This window comes from Anolis sagrei, chromosome 1 (assembly GCF_037176765.1).
Source record: "Anolis sagrei isolate rAnoSag1 chromosome 1, rAnoSag1.mat, whole genome shotgun sequence".
In the NCBI taxonomy this organism is placed as follows: Eukaryota; Metazoa; Chordata; class Lepidosauria; order Squamata; family Dactyloidae; genus Anolis; species Anolis sagrei.
In genome coordinates this window covers 204,779,181-204,800,911 of record NC_090021.1, presented here as the reverse complement: position 1 = coordinate 204,800,911, position 21,731 = coordinate 204,779,181, and the positions used below count along the sequence as shown (strand labels likewise).

Here is a 21,731-nt window from a genome sequence, read left to right as displayed (position 1 = left end):
TAAAAGCAGCTTTTAAAATCTTTGCCTTTCCTTAATAATCTGCAATAAATATTCAGTGCTAAAGGAAATGTCCTGTTACTCACATCACTTAGGATTTCCTGGGCTCTTCGAGCCATTATAACGTCATGTTCCTCAGGCGAGCAGTTCCACTGGTGCAAGTAGGTACGGTATTCAAGGTCACTGAGGATATACTGACATTTCTTAGCCAGCACATGATTTATCATGTCACTTGGGATATGAATGTGTGCCTTATTGTCTTCATAATTCTTCCTGTAAGCCAGCTAGAAATTAGGACATTAAGATGCAAAATATTACTTGACTTTTTTTTTTCATATTAATCACCTAAGCAGAATGATTGCTAGACTGGTTAATCATTGGGTTAATGGATTAACTGATATCCTGACATTCTTCCAATATGGGACCCACAACTAAAAAAAAAAAATCATTGTAAAATAAATAGTTCTAATCATGACTAAAGGAAGAGTACTACCCATTAAAAGAAGAAGGAAGAAAAAACTCCTTACCGCACTCCTTATTTTTTGGAAAGCAAGAGAATGGACAACACTTGGGAAGTCATTTACTTCTGCCCCAGCCAGATAATGGCCCTTCTGCTTTTCATATGTCTCTTTATATTTCAGCTGCAAAGCGTAAGCAAGAAATATATTAGGTATGGAAAGCAACAGGGTTTTTTTCTCAGAATGTGTAACAGCAAATAATGAAAATAGGGTTAACAGAACACTAACCTGACTGTTAACATAATCAGCATGTTTGGCACCAACAATAGGGATGTAGTCTGGTGGCAGAGTGTACCCAATGGCCTTGCCTTGTTGCCATGCATCCTTGTACACAACCTGGGTGACAAAACATTTGACATAAATAAACTGAATCATAGAATCATAAAGTTGGAAGAGACCACATGGACCATCTAATCCAACCCCCTGTCTTGCAGGAAAATAATATTTTTCAACACATGCTGCCACTCAAAAAAAGCAAAGGAAAAGACCCCAACCAAAGCCTTAAAACTTGTTTTTGTAACTTGATGCATTTTTAAAACCTTTTAGTGCTATACTATTAAGAAAGGCTTTCTAATGTTCATTTTTTCTATCACAACAAGGATATGTAGGTTCAAAATTGCCTTAAACCGAGAACTATTGTTTGTCCATCAAACAAAGTATTGTCCACCCACCCACCCCCTTTCCTAACTTGCTAAGTTAAGGATGTTGTGATCCAACAGATTTAGAAGCACTAGGTTGGAGAAGGTTGTTGCATCACCAACAAACAGCAACTTTCCTGTGTATTTTTCCGCCTCTATATGGAGATGCCAGTAACAGAACCTTTTACAGTCAGAAAAATAAACTCTTCTAGAAAAATAAACTCTTCCAGTAAGACATGGAGCTTTGTCGATAGATCTAGGTCATGGAATAAATGAGTGGTTCTCAACGTTTTGCCCTCCATATTTTTTTTTTTTACTTCAGCTTCTAGAAGCCCCACACAATATGACCAACTGTCAGATTCTAGGAGTAAGAGGCCCAACATTGTTAGAGGATCAAAGATTAGGTCTTAAGTTCTAATGCTAATTTTCAATGACATATTTCAAGCCTTCTAACAGTAGGATACATTTCAATATAATTTTCAGATGGTTGGTCATGTTAATGTGTTATGATAAGAAAGTGACTTGTGTCATTTAAAAAATATTGAATTTATTATGGCCTATGCTCTCATGGACAAGAGTACACTCAATTCCAGTCCATGACATTGCATATCCTATTAAATTTGTTATATTGTCATACGTACAACACATACAGTCTAAAAGCCTGAGACTCTGGGGAGTAACAGATAAGAAATTAAGATATTTAAGAGGGTGGATGGGGACAGGGTGGGCTCATGGGGGTGCATATTTATAGTCCTTAGAGAGACTTTTCACATGTTTTTTTTTTTTGGAAAATTGGGTTAAAGAGGGCTAAAGAGTAAATACGAAAAATACATTTTTCAGAACTCCAGTAGCTTTGGAAAATTGATTGGGGGGGGGGGTGCTTCAGGGGTCAAAGAAGTAGGGTCCAACCATATGGGGTCCAGGGGCCATACTTTCCCCATTTGTCTATAGACACAGTTATTATAGGAAGAAGTCAAATTCCAAGAGATGTTTGAGTTAAATATAAACAATGTCTTGATGGTTAACAGCATAAGAGAAATTGAAGTTCCATAATTAGATTTTGAAAGACAAAATTGCCAAATACTCACATCACTATAGAGCTTAGCCATATCTCTAGAATGACTCAATGCTGGAGTGTCATCTGAGCCAATGTAATGGCCTTTTTCAAGATTAAAGGTTTCTTTGTATTTCAACTAAAGAGAAAATTGAAATACAGTGTTAACAATACATATATAGAAACATTACTTCATTAGTACTCCTGTTTTAAAAGTTACTTACATCACTCTGATTAATTGCATTTGCCTTGGCCAAAACTATTTCCGGAGGGTCTTCAACAGAGGTGAAATTAGCAAAGTTATCCACAGCTTCTTTGACGTAGAGTCTCTATAAAGGTGAGATAAAATAATGAACATAAATACTATTTATGTAAGATTAATAGGATTCCACTGGAGATATGTGAAAAACATTCACTTACCTTGTTTGTCAAGTTTTGAGCATTCTTAACTTTACGATGCTCCACTGAATCTAGAGGAATCCAACCACAACCACGGATCCATTCCAGATCAGATTTATATATGTTCTGTAAAAAAATAAAAGAAATCAAAAGAATTATTTAATTAATGTGGATGGAAAGTCACAGATGAATTTTTGATCCCCCTTTCCATACCCTTTATATCACAAATCTACTCATATTTAATTGTTTCATCTTGTTTTCTTGAATTAATTTTATATGGTCTAATCACTTACATCACTTTGGAGATCATATGCCTTTTTCGCTTGGATGCAGTCATTCTGATCAGGATGGCACGTCCATTCATGAAGGTAATGGCGATATGGAATTTCACTGACAACATGTTGGCAATCTTTGGCTGCAACGACTGACACTATATCTGGAGGAATGTGGATTTTGGACTTGGTTTTGTTATAGGCCTCTTTGTACAATCTGTCATTCTGGATCTTGCCTGCATGCTCAAACCACACCAATTTGGGGTCCTCTCTCATATTATTGACCCCAACATAGTGACCTCTTTGATTGATATAGTCTGCCTTGTATTTCATCTGCAGAGGAAAAACACAAACATTTGAAATACTGGTATTGGGTTTTAGGTGGGGGTTTTTTACTGCTTGCAATATTCCTACTAAGATATGATAAATAATGATTGGTGATACTTTCTCATGTTCACAGAATAATGAGCAAACTGCTGCAGGGTAAAATCCACATAACCATGGAACCCATATCAACAGTTTTACTTACTTCACCTGGGGAAAAATTGTCTCTCTAGATGGTGTGATTTCTCCAGAAGTTACCATAGAGTTGAGTTGGAGGACCTAGCAAATTCCTGCAAAAGAAATCTCTCCAGGAATCTCTAGGTCCTCCAGGGCAACTTTTCAGTATGTTGGGACTAGAAGGATTAAGTCAGATCCATGCTTCCAGATAATCAAAATCCAATTGGGAACACGTACTCCATAGATTCTGTGTTGCTTTTTTTGTGATTTTTGCTGTACTTAAGAGTAAAATGTGTCACTAAAATTGGATGATTGAACTCCATTCTTGCCACAGAAGCCCTATAACATTGGAATATAAATGAAGATGACCCTCTTGAAACTATCCGAAACCTGTATATTTTAAATATCTTAAGAGATTTCACCTCGCTTTGGACATCACTCGAGTGCTTGGCATGACGAATAGGCACACTATCAGCAGGCAAAAGATAACCAGTAGCTTTCTCTTTCTCCCAGGTCTCCTTGTACAGATTCTGAAAAAAAAAACAATTAGGAGCAGGAAGGTTAGTAGTGGTCTGAACCTTTGCAATTGCCATTATTTCCATGAAAAAGAAAACAGGTAGGCCACCAAGAAAATAAATGCTGAACGACTGTTTCTGTGGTTCCGTTATGTAGCAGAAAAAAGTCCACTGAGAAACAAGAGGGAGGCATCAGCAAGCTCAGTTAAACCCCGAAGTCTCAGAAGTAGAAATAAAATCTTCATCGAAGAAAGGAACAAGAAAAAGCAAGACAGGATAATGCCCTCTTAAATATGCCCAGTAACTAAACAATGATCAGTATCTGCTTTTGGAGAATGCTGAAAGAACACTTGCAGCATTTTGATGCAGTTTCCACACACATTCCCCTTTGCCTTCCTTGTGTTAATTAGCGGCTCTTGGCATCCTTCCAGGTTATAAAGCTATGCTCTGTGCTATATTTTGGAAGCAAGGACATACGTGATTAAGAATCCTGGCTGCTTCTTTAGCTGCTTCCAACTGGGGTGTTTCTGTCAATGTATACTTTGTCTTGATGTCATTCCACTCCTGGTGGTACTTAATCTGGAAAAGGAAAACATCTAGTGTAAATAGATATACTGTAGGTTGTCAAGTTATATGAATGTCTAAAGTAGACAAACAATAAAAGACACAATAAATTTTCAAGACCATATATGCTTCTGTTCTTGGGGAATGCAAAGACAGAATGGAATGATAGCCTACTAGATTTCAGAAACACATTGCATAAACTCAATCATTCAGGGTTTCGCTAGATAATGTTTTAAGGATGGATGTAGCAACTATGTCTCTTTTCAGTATGTTTTAATAGCATAAAGGCTACTGATGGACCGAGAATCTAGCTCGTTTTATAACTCTAATTCAGATCAAGTAAAAGCACATTCTGGTCCTCCATTGGCCAGTCAGATGTCTGTGGGAAGTCCAAAAACAGAACATGAATGTAATAGTACTCTCACGCTCATGTTCTCTAGGAAGTAATATTGGTAACATTCTGCCTTCAATAGTGAAGATAATTTCCTTGATTATTAACTAACAGTCTTCATGAAAAATTGATATATCATATTTTACTTCTGCCTTAGTTACCAATACTACCCAGTCACTGCCTGTATATTGTGCTCAGTCTGTAAAAATCCTGAGCCATTAATCCACAGTGTACTAACTTTATCCTGCACCAAGCTCTTTTTATTTGAAAATTAAATTGTTACTTACATCACTTAATATTTCCCCGCCTTGTTTGGCCGTGATGTAGTCAACCCTGTCGGCAACTGGAGTAAAAGGCTGTCTGTCAACTTTTGTACGATATTGTCTCTGCAAATGGGGAGAAAAAGGAAACTATGTCACAGAATTTACCATACAAGTCATGAGTATAATGAGAGAAGAGGTGGATGGGATCAAGGATTGGAAATTCTTTTTCAGGCGTTCTCGGCTCTTTATTTTCCTCCTCTCGTTTTCTCACTCCTTTTCTAGTCAGGCTCTATTAAGCAGAGTCAGAAAACATTTCTTTTTAACCTACAACTTCAAGCATTCAATTCTGGGAATTGTAACCTAAAGAAGTAATTTTTCCTAAGGCCTTTATTTTAATAGTGCAGCTACCATTGCTAATCCAAAGCCTCTGTTTTCATGTTATTTGCTTCAACTTATGATGAAACTATGAATGACCCTCACACATTAGCAGTCCTGATCATCTCTTGCAAATTCCGGACATGGCTTCCTTGATTGCATCAATCCACTTTGTATTTTCCCTCTTTTCCTACTTCCTTCCACGTTTCTCATGTTTTCCAATGACTCATGTCATCTCATAATAGAGACATGAGAAAAGCTTTCTACAGGATGGTAGCACATCTGGGCATCCCCTGGGCAATGTCTCAGCAGATGGCCAATTCTCTCACACCAGAAGCGACTTGCCGTTTCTCAGGTCACTTCTGACACAATTTTAAAAATCTCATAATACATCCAAGGTAGATAGCTTCAGCTTAATTGTTTTTGTGGTCCATGGTACCTGTAAAACTCTCTTCCAGCACCACATTTCAAATGAGTTGATTATTTTCCTTTGAGCCTTCTTCAGTGTCCACTTTTCACATGTTTACATATGATGGCATGGAAGAGCCTCATTTTGGAATTTAATGATATATCTTTATACTTAAGGATCTTATCTACTTCGTTTATATGTGGCTTTCTAAGCCATCTTCATATTTCTTAACTACAGTCTCCATTTTGATTAATGACTAAACAAAGACAGAATTTTTTTAACAATGTACCAATGCCATCTTAATATGTAATAATATTCATCTGTACCCTTGCTTTTGCACTTCTTCCTTAACTTTCATCACTATCTTGTTAAAAAATTAAAGCAAAATATAATTTCTTGGTGTCAATAATGTCTGATTGAACAACAGAGATCTGAGGAATGCGGTAGGGAATGAAAATCTGAATGTGGGAATTTCCTTTCCTTTTTATTATTTTTTTCAGTGTAACAAACTAGAGCTAATTTGAGAGGTTTGCTTCAGTAAATAACTATATCAAAGACCATGTATAGTAGCTAGCAGTACTTTAAAAATTTGAAACAAAAATGTAAGCATGTAAGCACCCTTTAATTATTACCTCACTCAGAATGTCCTGAGCATGCTTGACATGGTTTACGGTGACAGAGTCATTTGGCATCCAGCCAATTCCACGTAGCCATTCCAGATCAGATTTATATACAGCCTATAGAAACAGAAAGAATACGAATAAGTCATTCACAATGTACGTTGCAGCATTTTCAGATTAGCTTTGGCTCTTAAAAGAAGGAGGAAAGGGCTTTTTTTCTTCCAGGATTTTATCACACTGACCTGTTGTCTTGGAGCAACTGTGTTGTTGAAGCCAATAGGAACATACCAAAGACATAACAATTGGAAAACCATTACTAGCCCACCTGTCTGCAATGGTGCTATGGCACCCCTGTTTTCTGCTTCTCCTCTCCTCTCTTTTCCTTACTTCTTATTTTCTCCCTCTGCTCCCTCCTTTTCATACGCAATTAGACATTGCAAAATGGCTACACACACACCCTGAGAAGCAGACATGGCTCCCATTCTCTCCCTTTCCTCTATTTGAAAACTTCCCTCTTTTGTTGTAGAGGACAAGTCTGCTGGAGATCAGAAGAGAGAAAAGATGTGGAATTATTGGCCCAGAGATGATAGATGAAGGAGAGGGATGCTTCCTGGGTGGGTGAAATCAAAGCTAATATTGTTAAGCCCAGGCATGGGCAAACTTCAGCCCTCCAGGTGTTTTGGACTTCAACTCCCACAATTCCTAACAGCCTACTGGTTACGTCTCTCTCCCTTTCCTGGGGCTCCTTTTTCTGTATATATATAAAAACATCCTCAGCTTGCTTAAGAATAGTGAGCGGGGAGAAGTCAAGAATCACACCCACTCACTCAAGCAGCAATATTGGGAACCATTGATAGTTTTTCCCATTAATGAAAAGCTAACTATTTAAATGCAAAGAAGCAATAGGGGAGACATGACACCATGTGGTAAGTACTGGCTACAGATGTTATTATGTAATTGCGATTTACCGGCCTCATGTGATAAAGTCCATAATCTGCAATAGATGTTACAGTAAATGGAATAGAAACAACTCAGGAACAGAACAGACTGATCATTAATACTACCCACTTGTTTATCCTAGATATTTTAGATTAAATAATATTTCAATGACTTCATTATCCCTCCCTCACACATGGCAATATTTATGTCCAAATGTTTGTGTTTGGTAGACACACTTTCCAAAGTCAATTCTTTGAATGGATACATAACTAGATGTGTGTTTCAGTGGGTAGGTCTTTTTTCAAAAATAGTCCAATTATTGATCAATAATTACTGGATTCATTATAATTGTCTACATTGTATGTAGCTAATTTAGTAAAAGCTCAATTCTATCAGAGCTTTAAAAATGAAAAAAAAACCATAATAATTAAAATTAACATATTGTAGAATCAACATTCAAATTCACCAAATGCCATGAGTGATGAAAGAAGTCAGTCAATAAGTCAAAACCAACAATGAAGGAATTGTAGATTAACATTCAACTCACATCGCTCTGTAGCTCGTAGGCTTTCTTGGCTTGGATGACATCATTCTGGTCAGGCAGGCAGGTCCATTCATGCAGGTAGCGACGGTAGTCAATGTCACTAACCAGTTTCTGGCAATTCTTGGCCAACAGGAGGGACAGCATGTCTACTGGACTGTTGAACTTAGTCTTGAACTTCTCAAAATGTTTCTTGTATTCCCTTTCACTTTGCATTTTGGCTACATTCATAGCCAATACCAGTTTGGGGTCATCCTGTATGCTGCGCGCTCCAACATGGTGTCCAAGTTGCCTTCGATAACCTTCTTTGTATTTGTACTGATAGCATTTGAAAGAAATACAGAATAAGGATTTTGATCTGAATCATTCCAAACTAAGATTCGTAAAAGATGGTGCTGTGTTTTTTGAACTAACACTGTTAAGTAAAATGTTACTAAAACTAAGAGTGCATTCCCATGTACATTTACTCAAAATCCACATTTACTTCCATATTATATAATCCTATCCAGTTACTGACAACTTTCTGTTTTTTAAAAAACGCTTTATGATGCTTTTGGATCAAAAAGTTAGGATTAAAAATACCATATATCTGTGTGTTTACATACTTACACACAAACACACACCTATAAATTAAAACATGATTGCTTCCCACCATGTCCATTATTTTGAATCAGAGGTCAAGGCCTATGCAGTATTTGCATAGTATGTATAGTTTCTGGTTTGGGCTCCTCAGTGGTTTGAACAGCATTATATGATCAGTGAAGAGTCATATAATGCAGATTGAATTGCATTGAACTGCATTATATGAGTTTATACTGCCATATAATCCAGTTCAATGCAGTTAATCTGCATTCTGAAAGTGCATTGTGTGGCCATGTAGATGAGGCCTAAGTTGCCCTGGATGGGACAATTGTACAATGGGATCCTTAAACTAGCACTTCCCATTCTCAACCACTTACTCTTAGAGATGCTGGAATCACTCTTACATACACACTTAGAGAAAGTGTTATCACTTGCACAACTTTCCACAAGCAGTAGAAAAAATTCTACAGACTTGTTTGAGATAGCACCCTTCTTCAGGGACTAAGAAAGGGCAACCATTGCTCAGGGACACAATAGGATTTTGGATCAAAGTGTTAAACAATAGAAGTGATGAGAAACTGGGTGATTTTAACCAATTTTTAATTGATTCCTCAACAAAACATCTCCCATTCCCATTCTACTAATGGATGCCATGTACTGATAGTAGGGCATCCATATGTTACACATTATGGAAATTGAATGCAAAGCATGGTGTCCTCTAAATATTTAAATGTATGTTAAAGCCAGAGTATAATTGGTCATGTTCATTTCACCTTTCCCTATTCTACTGACAGAGGCAAAAGTGCCCCAGCTGTTTGAACATCAGGAACTTAGTTCAAATTTCAATGTCTGAATGTGATATTCTGATGCATGTATTTTTATCAAGAATTCCTGCCTTAACCAGTAATAGTTAACTTTTTTTCAAAGTGTTCACCTATATACAAATGACATGTTAAAAATTGAGTTCAATGACATTTAGTCTGAGGTAGGTGAGTTCAGGATTGTGATATTAGGCTACAATCTACAATCACTAGGAAGAAAACCTCAGTGAGCAATAGGATCTGGTATTCTGATTCAGAAAGTCCCTGCAGATCAGTTAAAAGAAAATGTGTGACAATGATAAAGCCTAAAGTTCATAGCAAGGTGGGCGGAGGGACAGTCATCAGCTACTCTAGACTCCCAATGCTTTTTTTCTGACTCAGAAAAGAGAATAAACTGCCTCTCCTGGATATTTTCAGGAGCAGAACTTGGCCTTTATATTAATGCAAAAACCTCTCTATATTGTTTAATATTAAAATAAAACAAAAATATAGAGTACAGGCAGTCCCCAAGTTATAAACAAGATATGTTCTGCAGGTTTGTTCTTAAACTGAATTTGTTTGTAAATGGGAGCAGGAACATTTTTAAGTGCAACTCCAGCCTATATCCCTATCCCTATCCCTATCCCTATCCCATCTATCTATCATCTATCTATCTATCTATCTATCTATCTATCTATCTATCTATCTATCATCTTCTTTAGCTTTAAGATAGCCTAGTGTGGGGTGAACACCCCTGTGGTGTTTGTTTTGCTGTCTGTGCCCCTGTTCAGAAGATTTCGCCTCATTTCTGTCCGTGTGATAATTGGATTTTGAAATACTTGGCATGTTGTGGAAATAAGGACTGGTGATAAAGCTTCAGTGGAGACACCTTGTCCCCATGATAATAACTCTTTTAGGGGTGAATTTCCCTTCCTAGGGGTAAATTTATCTCACTTCCTGCTGTCTCACCCTCTCCTCCCCCCGCCCCTGTAACTATGAGTTGTTTGTAAGTTAGATGTTTGTAAGTCAGGAACTGCCTGTACATTCTTTAAAACTAGACACGGACAAGGAGTTATCATACAATCATTTCCATTTCTGTAGTTTAATTCTAGTTAATTTGATGCAAAAATCTAGAGAGGATTAAAAACAAACACCACAAAATCCATTTGAGGCTTACATCACTGGCAATTTCTCTGGAGGCCTTGGCTGTCTTGATTGGGACTGCATCCGCTCGATAATCAATGAATTTCTTGATGTCATCCCAGGCTTCTTTGTAAAGTTTCTGTAAAGCAAAGCAAAGCAAAACAAAATAAAGCAAACAAATATTGTCATTTCACAAGCCTCCTCTTTCTTCTTGCACTTTGTCCTTCTTGGTTTTGTTTTGCATTAGCTCACTGTTACTCTGATGCAGAGTTATGGGCCCAGCACAAGTTAATATCCTTGGCATGTTGTATCTTGTGAAATGGGAGTTACCAAACAGAGAAGTTACTTTTTCTGTTTTAAAATTTCCAGAACTTTTCCAAACCTTATAACTGATTGAAAATAATGCTTTACTTACTCCTTATGTAAGAAAGGGAAGAATAATAGAATTGGAAGAGGGCCTTGAGAAATATGCTCAAGGACCTAGTGAGGGTCCTGCACCCACAGTCTCAGTAAATGTACAGTCTTTTCAAGAGTCTTTGCCATGTAGTAAGCTCATAACTTCTAAAGCATCCTTAACTAGATTTTCTAAAAAAATCCTGAAGCATTTTAAACTAATACATACTGAAGATATACACTTACATGGCTCACGTTGACAGCATTAGCCCTAGAGAGCATGATTTCAGGTGTGTCTGGCATCACATGGATCATAGTCTTGTCTTTATCCCAAACCTCTCTGTATTTAGCCTGCAAAAACCACATAAATCACCCAGTGATTCCTTTTGCACTTATTGGCAACATTCTTGCTTTCATTTGAGGAATATCAATAACTTTGGATTCAGTACAAATAATATTGGAAATTACTGGAAGAAGTTAACTTACAAGACTCATTTGCTCAGCATTGGTTTTGGCAAGAAGAATCTCCGGTGTGTCAACAATGTTGGTGAATTTCAGACGATCAGCAGGGGTGCGATAGACATTATCACTCAGAATATCTTGGGCAAATTTTACCCTCTTCACTATTGGAGATTCACTCGGCACCCATCCAATGCCACGGAGCCATTCCAGATCTGACTTGTACACAGCCTGTAAAAGAAAATGTCAGAGAAGGAGAATAAGGAATTTCAAAGTTTTCCCTCTGGTCTTCTGAAATTTTTCCCAGCTTCTGTTTGCTTAAATAATCCGTTATTTTTTCTTTATCAATATTGTGTTCTTTAAACAAGTGTTGGTAAAATTCTCGGAAAGCCTCCCGAATGTCGCTATCATTAGTTATCGTCCGGCCATTAATGTTAATTTTATTTATGCTTAGCTCATTTTTCTTTTTCCTTAGTTTTCTTGCCAACCAGCGACCAATTTTGTTGGCATTCTCGAAGGAATTTTGTTTGAGATATTTTAAGTCTTTTGCCAATTTTTCTATCTCCAAACTTTGTTTTTCTTTCCTGAGGAGGATCACTTCCTTAAGCACCTTTTGATTTTTGGGGTCTTTCTTCAACTCAGTTTCTTTGTTATGTATCTCTCTCTCAATTTCTGCTATTTTTTGGTTTTTAAGTCTATTTCTTTTTGAGTTGTGTTGAATTAAGATGCCTCTCATCACGGCTTTGTATGCGTCCCAGACTATCTGGGTCTTTACCTCATTTGTGTCATTAATTTCAAAAAATTCTTGTGTTTTCTTTTTATAATTTTTAATATCTTCTTGTGTTTTTATAAGATTTTCATTCAGTCTCCATCTCCTTACTGGTTTTTTATAGTTTATCACCATCGTGAGAGGGCAATGATCCGATAAGTCCCTAGACAGAATTTTGATTTCATCTACTTTGGCAGTGAGTAGCTTAGTAGTCCAAATCATATCGATTCTAGACCAGCTAGAGTGACGATTTGAGTAAAATGTGTAGTCTTTTTCATTCAAGTGGTGAGCTCTCCATGTGTCCTCCATATCAAACTCTCTTTTCAGCTGGTGAAAAGAATTTGGTAAAGTACTCTGAGTTTCTTTATTTTGTTTTCGGTGGTGTTTTGTTGAGTCTAATCTTTTATCCATAATTCCGTTGAAATCTCCAAATACAATCATGTGGTCAATTCGAGTGTCTAATAAATGATCTTTGAGAGTTTTCGCAAATTTAGCCTTCGGTCCGTTCGGGGCATAGATGTTTACTATAATAATAGTTTCCATCCCTAAGGTTAACTTAACTGCGATCATTCGGCCATCCTGATCCTTAAATAGTAATTCTGACGGGAGTTTTTCGTCTATGTATAGAGCCACCCCCCTTTTTTTCTTGTCTATTGATGAATGGTATAATTTTCCTAATTGTTTTTGTTCCAAATAGGGGGCATGTTTGTGTTTGATGTGTGTCTCTTGCAATGCTATGATGTTGTATTTTCCGCGTCGTAATTGATGATAAAGTCTCTTTCTCTTATTGGGAGAATTTAAACCATTGACATTATTTGAAAAACAGTGTAGGTGATATGTAAAATCCATCATGTTTATTCTGTAGTCTGTATCTCTTCCGATTCTGCCACGTCTTCTTCGTCATCCTCATCATCTCCGTCCTCGTTAGTCGATTGCATGCTAGAAGTCGCGCCGTGTGGTTCTGGGGATTTTGATCTTTTTCTTTTAGGCTTTTTCCCTTTTTCTGCTGATTTCGGTGAGGTTTTTATCAGTTTGTCGCGTTCCAGTCTTTTGTAAAAGTCTTTGGCTTTTTCTTCTGATGTGAGCCAATATTTTTCTCCTTTGTAAGTTGCCATAATGCCTTCATATTTCTCCCACCGGAATCTAATGTTAAGTCGTTTAAGTTCGTCCGTCAAAAAGAAATACTTTCTACGCCTGTTCAATGTTGAAATCGGGAACTCTTTTAGTATCAAAATTTTCATATCTTTAAAAGAGATCGGTTTTGTAATACTTTGTTTGAGAACCTCATCTCGCACCCTCTTTCTAACAAATTTGACTATTGTATCTCTCGGGGTTTTATTTTTCTTTGCATAATTAGTTTGGATTCTAAAAACGCGGTCTATCCCCATGTCCAATTCTTGCTCTGTGCAGTCTAATATTTTAGCTGTTATCTTAATTATTGTGTCTCTGATATCTTCATTTTCGACCTCAACTACATTTCTATATCTTAATTGATACTCCGATTCATTTTGTTCAAGTCTATCCTGCAATTTTTCAAGCTTGGTGTTCTTGTTGTCTATTTGCTCAATCTTCTTCTGAAGCTTAATTTGGGATTTCTCAATTTTTGTTCTATCTTTTTTAAGATCAGTTATGTCCTTACCCATTTCCCAATTAGAAATTAAAAAAGCAATTAACAACTTGAAGAACAACAAAGCACCAGGACCGGACGGTTTCTCTGCTGCCTATTATAAAATTACCCAAGAAGAAATTACACCTATGTTACAAAAAATTATGAATAAAGTCTTGACTGACCGAGAAATTCCAGAAACATGGAAATTGGCGGATATCACATTGATCCCGAAGGAAGGAACAGACCCAACAGAAATAAAAAATTACCGCCCGATATCATTACTAAATCTGGATTACAAAATTTTTGCAAGTATTATGGCGGACAGATTTAAAACATTTTTAGTAGAATGGATTGGAGAAGATCAAAATGGTTTCCTGCCTCGAAGAAATATTAAAGATAATTTAAGAATAATCATTGATGCTTTAGAGTATTATGAACATAATCACCAAAAAGAGATTGCATTATTGACTATAGACGCTGAGAAAGCGTTTGACAATATGAAATGGGATTTTGTCAAACTGCTCTGCAAAGAAGTAGACATTGGATTTCATTTCCAAAATGTAATTGAAACAATCTTGGATGAACAAAAAGCCAAATTATGGATCAACGGTACAAGCTCAGAAGAGATAAAAATAGAAAAAGGGGCGAGGCAGGGATGTCCTCTGTCGCCCCTGATTTTTATTTTTGCGTTAGAAGTTCTGCTGAGAAATATTAGGCAAGACAAGTCTCTTAGAGGACTGAAAATAGATAATCAGGAATGTAAGATTAGAGCCTATGCAGACGATCTTATAGCTATAATTGAGAGTCCAAGAGACAGTATTGAGAATTGGATTCAGAAATTGGAAAACTATGGAGAAGTGGCAGGTTTTAAAATAAATAAGGAAAAAACAAAGATGTTGACCAAAAATATACCCCCTGAAAAACAGAAAGAACTGCAAGACAAATCTGGAATTAAGATAATGAACAAGATTAAATACTTAGGTGTGTGGTTAACTGCGAGGAATCTCCATCTCCTGGAAAATAATTATTTAAATAAATGGAAGGAAATTAAAAAGGAACTGGAAAGCTGGGAAAGACTTAATTTATCCTTGCTGGGAAGGATAGCTGCAGTGAAGATGAACATTTTGCCCAAAATGTTATTCTTATTTCAAAATTTACCTATTATCAGAAACTATAGTTATATTAAAAATTGGAATAAAGACATTTCTAAGTTTATTTGGAAGAAGAAACATCCCAGAATTAAATTTGTGACAATGATTACAACAAAGAAAAAGGGCGGTTTTGGTCTTCCTGACTTGTTACTATATTATGAGGCAGCGGCATTGTCGTGGATAAAGGAGTGGTCCTCTTTGAAGAAACCCAAAATACTAACCATTGAGGGATTTGATTTGAGACAAGGATGGCACAATTACATCTGGTATGAGGGTGCCCAAAAGGAGAAAAACTTTGGGAACCATTTTGTGCGTTCGGCATTATTAAAAGTTTGGAGAAAATATAAAAACCATTTTTGTCAAAAAACTCCCTTATGGGTCTCGCCCCTAGAGGCGAAACAAAGAAGGCTATTGGGATGGTCCCAATGGCCAAAATACGGTGACATATTATACAAAAAAGGAGATCAATTTGAATTAAAAAGACAGGAGGATATTGTTTCTCAATTTAAAAACATATCCTGGTTCCAGTATGCACAACTTAAAGAGGCTTATAATATCGATAAAAAGAGGGGTTTTGTAGAAAAAGAGGACTATTGGGGAAAATTACTCCAATCAGAAAGGAAAACAATTACGAAACTATATGGTAAACTTTTGGAGTGGGCCACAGAAAAAGAGGTGATAAAAGATTCAATGATTAATTGGGCGAGAAATATAGGCAGATCGATCTCACTAAAGGAATGGGAAACAATTTGGGAGAAAAGAATGAAATACACCTATGCCTCAGACTTGCAGGAGAACCTATTAAAAATGATGCATAGGTGGTACATAACCCCAAAAAAATTAGGATTGATGTATAAACAAACGAATACAAATTGTTGGAAATGTAAAAACCATGAAGGATCCTTTTACCACATGTGGTGGTCTTGTGACAAGGCGAAGGCTTATTGGCAAATGATTCATTGTGAATGTAAAAAAATATTAAAATTAGAACTCCCATTGCAACCTGAATTTTATCTATTAGGGATGTTTGATTCAGACTTATTGAAAGATGAAAATAAGGACAAATTGCTTACTTTTCTTACCACGGCGGCAAGAATGGTTTACGCCAAGACGTGGAAGCAGGAGAATATACCAAATAAAATAGACTGGATTGCTAAAATAAAAGATATTAAGGACATGGACGAACTCACATACTGGCTCAAACAATCGAAGGGTAGGGTAATTAACCCTACGGACTGGTCGGTATTACAGGAGTATTTAGATAACAAAGAAAACTGGTCCAAGAATTGACTAAGAAGGAGATTAGAAGACTTAAATGGATACAGCATGCTTACAGGTTAATATGATAAGTTATGAAATACTATATAGTTGTTATACGACATATGAGAGAGACATATGATATATTAGATTATGAAAGTTTATTCGGCTTATGGGTTAAGTACAAAGTAAGATGAATGGAGGTCACTTTAGGGTGTGGGTTTTTTTTTTCTTTTTTTTTTCTTTTCTTTTTCTTTTTCCTACGTTTGGATATGGGTATAGAGGATTACTCTGGTGTTTTTTTTCGTCTTCTGTTTTTCCCTGTTTTTCCCTGTTTTTAGTGTACATGGTTGAAAATTTGAATAAAAACTATTTATAAAAAAAAAAGGAATTTCAAAGTAAAATTAATGGGACCTCAATTATTTCAGTGTATTATTTCAGGATCCAAAACTAGATTATGAAATTCATCATTGAGATAGACCAGAGTGGGAACATTGAGGCCCTCCTTATGAATAAAATTTAAAAGATTTTTAAAATTAATATTTCCCACCTGACCTCTAGGAGAACAAATTTCCCACCTGTCATCTAGGAAAATAAGTCCTAGCACATTTTGTCTAGTTTATTAAGACTTGGAGGGGGCTGAGCTATTTTCAGAACAGGAGTAGGTGATTTCCTGCTTAATAAAAAGGTATCCCCTGAACCTAAGATGGGAGGAACAGTCTGTACTCCAGAAGAATCTGGATTAATTAGCTATTGACTGAGACATTTTAGGAAGCTCAAGTACATCATATCTGCAAGAGATTGGATAAGCATCTAGTCATAATATTCCAAAACTGTTACCATAGATAATCATGGTAAATTACCGTATATGAATATTCTTTGGTAGGACAATCGTCATTCATGGAAAAACTGCAGATACTGTCAAGGAAGTTGATAATTAAGTGTAAAGCTTCAAGTACTACCTATCATAACTTTTATTTTCTGTGGCAGCAAGTACATACTGAGTTCACAAAATACAGATATACTTACATCACTCTGTAGTTCATAGGCTTTCCTTGCTTGGATCACATCATTCTGGTCTGGCAGACAAGACCACTGGTGCAAGCGTTGACGATAGCCAACTTCGCTTACTAAACCCTGGCATTCGTTGGCTCCTTTGATGGCCACCATGTCAACTGGGATTGTGATCTTGGCTTTTGAATTGTTGTAAGCTTGCTTATACAGTCTGTCATTTTGCATCTTCAGTACTTTGGCAGCCCATGAAAGTTTGGGATCTGCCTTTACTGATGGGCTTCCAATATAGTGGCCTTTCTGTTTTTCATGAGCTTCTTTGTACTTGTACTGAGCACAGAAGGAGAAAAAAATTAAAATAAATTGTAAATAATTAGAACCAGACAATTTAGAAAACTGAGCATCAGACGTTGGCACTCAACTGTATCTCTATGTTACAGAATATTCAAATAGTGGTTCCCCTATAGGGCAGGGGAATACATAGCCCTCCAGAAACTTTTGGGCTCTAGTTCTGATCAGCCTGTCTAGCCTGGTAAGGAATAATGGGATATGTAATTCAACAAAACTGGGAAAGTCACCACTCTCTGAATAACATATACCCGATTTGATCAATGGCTAATTGCTAGAATTAATCATGCCAAAGTTAAATTCCAGATAATAGCAAGTCTATTTGCTCTTTCCTGGAAGTAAACCATTCGAAGGGGTGAGACTTGCCTCCAAATAAAGATGCATGAGATTACTTTCAGAAAATACTTTCAATACATCATTCATTTAAGAATACTTCATTTGCTTTGGGAGGTATGCAAGAAGTTATGATATTGGGTTGTTGTAGGTTTTTTCGGGCTATATGGCCATGTTCTAGAGGCATTCTCTCCTGACGTTTCACCTGCATCTATGGCAAGCATCCTCAGAGGTAGTGAGGTCTGTTGGAACTAGGAAAATGAGTTTATATATCTGTGGAATGATCAGGGTGGGACAAAGGACTCTTGTCTGCTGGAGCTAGGTGTGAATGTCTCAACTGACCACCTTGATTACCATTTGATGGCCTGGCAGTGCCTGGGGCAATCTTTTGTTGAGAGGTGATTAGATGCCCCAGATTGTTTCCTCTCTGTTGTTTTGCTGTTGTAATTTTAGAGTTTTTAAATACTGGTAGCCAGATTTTGTTCATTTTCATGGTTTCCTCCTTTCTGTTGAAATTATCTACATGCTGGTGGATTTCAATGGCTTCTCTGTGTCATCTGACACTGTGGTTGTGAGACTGGTCCAGCATTTCTGTGTTCTCAAATAAAATGCTGTGTCCAGGTTGGTTCATCAGGTGCTCTGCTATGGCTGATTTCTCTGGTTGAAGTAGTCTGCAGTGCCTTTCATGTTCCTTGATCCATGTTTGGGCGCTGCATTTGGTGGTCCCTATGTAGACTTGTCCACAGCTGCATGGTGTCCAGTAGACTCCTGCAGAAGTGAGAGGATCCCTCTTGTCCTTTGCTGAATGTAGCATTTGTTGGATTTTCTTAGTAGGTCTGTAGGTGGCTCGTATGTTGTGTTTCCTCATCAGCTTCCCTATGCGGTCAGTGGTTCCCTTGATGTACGGTAAGAACACTTTTCCTCTGGATGGATCTTTGTCTTGACTCTCGTGGCTTGTTCTCGGTTTTGCAGGTCTTCTGATGTCTGAGGTGGCGTATCCATTGGCCTGGAGAGCCCAGTTGAGGTAGTTCAGTTCATCTTGAAGGACGTGGGGTTCGCAGATTCTTTTTGCACAATCTGCCAAGGCTTTAATGGTGCTTCTTTTTTGACTTGGGTGATGGTTGGAGTTTTTATGTAGATATCTATCTCTGTGTGTGGGTTTTCTGTAAACAGTGTGACCCAATTGTTGATCTGGTTTACGGATGACTAGGACATCTAGAAAAGGCACTCTTCCTTCATTTTTTCCCATGGTGAATTGTTATGATATTTTCACATTTTAATAGTAAACTAGTAATCAATAATTTTTTTAAGAATTAAGCTTTCCAGTTTTTAAGGAGATAGCAGAAGCAACAGATTGATCAATGAAAAGAACTTAGAGCATAAAAAACCATAGATTACAGCACCATATCTCTCTGAGCATCTCATAGCACTCCCTATGGCATTTTGACATAACTGAAAACTGTTTCATCTTGGATCTATTTTGAAAGACAAAACTTAAATATCTCAAGCTGAAAAAATGATTTTGAGCCTGGGTTATTTGACCACACTCTTTGGCATTGCAAACCTATCACTTAATCAGATATAGAAATTAAAGTAACAAAGGTTGTACCTCGCTGGCAATATCCCTGGAAGCTTTAGCATGCTTGATTGAAATAGCATCAGCTCTGATGTCATATCCTTTTGCTTTGGCTTCATCCCAGTCTCCAGTATAATATTTCTGCAATGAAAATGTACAATACTCAATTAAGTCTTGAAATTCACAATGAAATGAAGTACAAAGAATCATCAATCCTATACATACTTAGTGAAACGTAAGTGCTACTGTTTCTCAACTGACATTATTTCCAGGTAAATAAGCACAAAGTGGCTGCCTAAAATGCAAATTTCCTGGAATGTGTAATGAATGCACCGACATCATGTAAGTGTCGTGCTCTCATTTTCTCCTAGGGCCCTTCCAGACAGGTCCTGTATACCAGGACCTGATTCCAGGTTTTCTGCTTTAAACTGGATTATATGAATCTGCACTGCCAGATAATCTGGGATGAACAGAAAACCTAGGATCAGATCCTGGAATATAGGGCCTGTCTGGAAAAGTCCTTACATGCCCACATTACACAACTAACCTATCTATAAAATGTGTCTTATAAAAGAAAGAAAGAATTGGAAGCATTGCTTGGTGTTACGATAGTAAGAAAAGAACCTAATTACAACTGGTGGTACAATAAAGCTTCTTAACAGCTTCAGTTGTGTATGTATGAGTTCTTCATAGTATGGACTATTGAAATGCACTCTGGATGAGGCTGCCTTTGAAGATGGAAATTTCAACTTGAGTCTTTGTTTAGGGTAGAAAGTCAGGTATTATTACACTAATACTGTAACACCTGCAATGACTGCTTGGTGCTAGTTTTGATCTTCAAAGCAGTCTAGTTCCAGGTAATCAGAAATCCTGCCTATTATTATTATTATTATTATTATTATTATTATTATTTCTTACCTGCCTCTCCTTGTGGCCCGAGGCGGGTTACAACATCTTAATGAAGCAGCCCGTGTGTTAAGTTAACCAATACAGGCCTTTCTCCCTGGCTTGCAATCCATACAGTTGTTGGGTATGAGAGATATGGCCTTTTCAGTGCTGTAACTTGGCCTGTAGAACTCCCTTCCAAAATATGTGTATTTTCTGCAAATTGTGTATGCACACACCACATACATATCTGCTTGAAGATCAATTCTTAAATAATACACTTTAAATTTGTCAAATAAATAATGTAAAGATAATTATAATTATGTAAGCCTTTTAAAAAAGACAGTATCTTGTCCTCTTGACAATACAATCATCAGAAAGTTTCACTACTGCTACATAAACAAGAACCGACACCCATACATGTCCACTTTTAAAGAACCATTAATAATGGGAGAGTTTGTCTTTGCCATACCCGCATGCATAGTGTTAATTTATTCTCTTACATTGCTTATGGTGAGAGCATTAATCTTTGCCTGCAGCATTACAGGGGTATCCGAAGGAAGATGGAACTGAGTCTTATCTTTATCCCAGGCTTCACGATACAGATTCTATGAAATAAACACACAAACATTGATTTATGATATGATATTGTCAAAATATTTTTCAAAAACACATCACTACATGTAATGAAGAAGTTGAAAAGCTGCTCTTTCAACAACCAAGGAGTTTCCAAGGACTCTGAAAGTGATAGTTGACACATGTAGCTATTACAAGGTCAGAATTATAACTAATATTTCAATACCACAGCCCACAGCATAGAGGTAGTAATTTACCTCACTGATTTGTTGGGAATTAATCTTAGCCAAGACAACAGGGGGTGGATCAGCAATGCTGGTAAATTTCAGTGTATCCGGTGGCTGCTTATACAATCTGTCATTCAATATCTCTTGGGCTTTCTTCACTTTGAGCACTTCCACAGAGCCTTCTGGCATCCAGCCAATGCCACGCAGCCATTCCAGGTCTGCTTTGTAAGCATTCTACAAAAGAGCATATGAAAGTATTAACAATATAAAAGAAGATGTTACCTTCAATTTGTTACTGCTTGTCCACTCAATGGCACTTTCTTACAATACAGAACTACTAAGCTTTCATACCTGGATTCTTATACTGTTATTGGGAAAGCATATTCCATATCACCTGTGAGTTTGTTTGACAACAGACATAAAACATTTCTATAGTAATACAACATCATAGAGCAGCAACTGTCAAACATCTGGAATGGCACTCTGACAAAATGGCTGCAATATGGTAGAGTGTTTAGTGTTAGACTGGTATTGAGAGATTCCAGTTCCAGTCACTTCTGAACAACAGAATTCACTGAATGACTTGGAACATTTTGATGCCACCAATCTCACAGAA

At 37.0% G+C, this 21,731-nt stretch overlaps 1 protein-coding gene across 26 annotated transcripts in view; it reads right to left on the bottom strand.

Annotated features, from left to right (window-relative positions):
• The window catches only part of NEB (nebulin), a 188,575-nt gene that overhangs the window by 76,466 nt on the left and 90,378 nt on the right, over positions 1 to 21,731 (bottom strand). For 25 of the 26 annotated variants that reach the window (XM_060776842.2, XM_060776678.2, XM_060776715.2 and 22 more), the window contains 19 exons: positions 21,146 to 21,349; positions 20,816 to 20,920; positions 19,461 to 19,568; positions 17,189 to 17,500; positions 11,401 to 11,604; positions 11,161 to 11,265; positions 10,556 to 10,660; positions 8,003 to 8,314; positions 6,529 to 6,633; positions 5,137 to 5,235; positions 4,372 to 4,473; positions 3,802 to 3,909; positions 2,900 to 3,211; positions 2,628 to 2,732; positions 2,432 to 2,536; positions 2,242 to 2,346; positions 744 to 851; positions 525 to 638; positions 84 to 281 (listed from right to left, as the gene is read on the bottom strand). In XM_060776842.2, coding sequence (XP_060632825.2) covers positions 84 to 281; positions 525 to 638; positions 744 to 851; positions 2,242 to 2,346; positions 2,432 to 2,536; positions 2,628 to 2,732; positions 2,900 to 3,211; positions 3,802 to 3,909; positions 4,372 to 4,473; positions 5,137 to 5,235; positions 6,529 to 6,633; positions 8,003 to 8,314; positions 10,556 to 10,660; positions 11,161 to 11,265; positions 11,401 to 11,604; positions 17,189 to 17,500; positions 19,461 to 19,568; positions 20,816 to 20,920; positions 21,146 to 21,349 — 2,916 coding nt within the window. The remainder of the gene's footprint in view (positions 1 to 83; positions 282 to 524; positions 639 to 743; positions 852 to 2,241; positions 2,347 to 2,431; positions 2,537 to 2,627; positions 2,733 to 2,899; positions 3,212 to 3,801; positions 3,910 to 4,371; positions 4,474 to 5,136; positions 5,236 to 6,528; positions 6,634 to 8,002; positions 8,315 to 10,555; positions 10,661 to 11,160; positions 11,266 to 11,400; positions 11,605 to 17,188; positions 17,501 to 19,460; positions 19,569 to 20,815; positions 20,921 to 21,145; positions 21,350 to 21,731) is intronic. The other variant, XM_067472563.1, reaches the window with a different exon arrangement.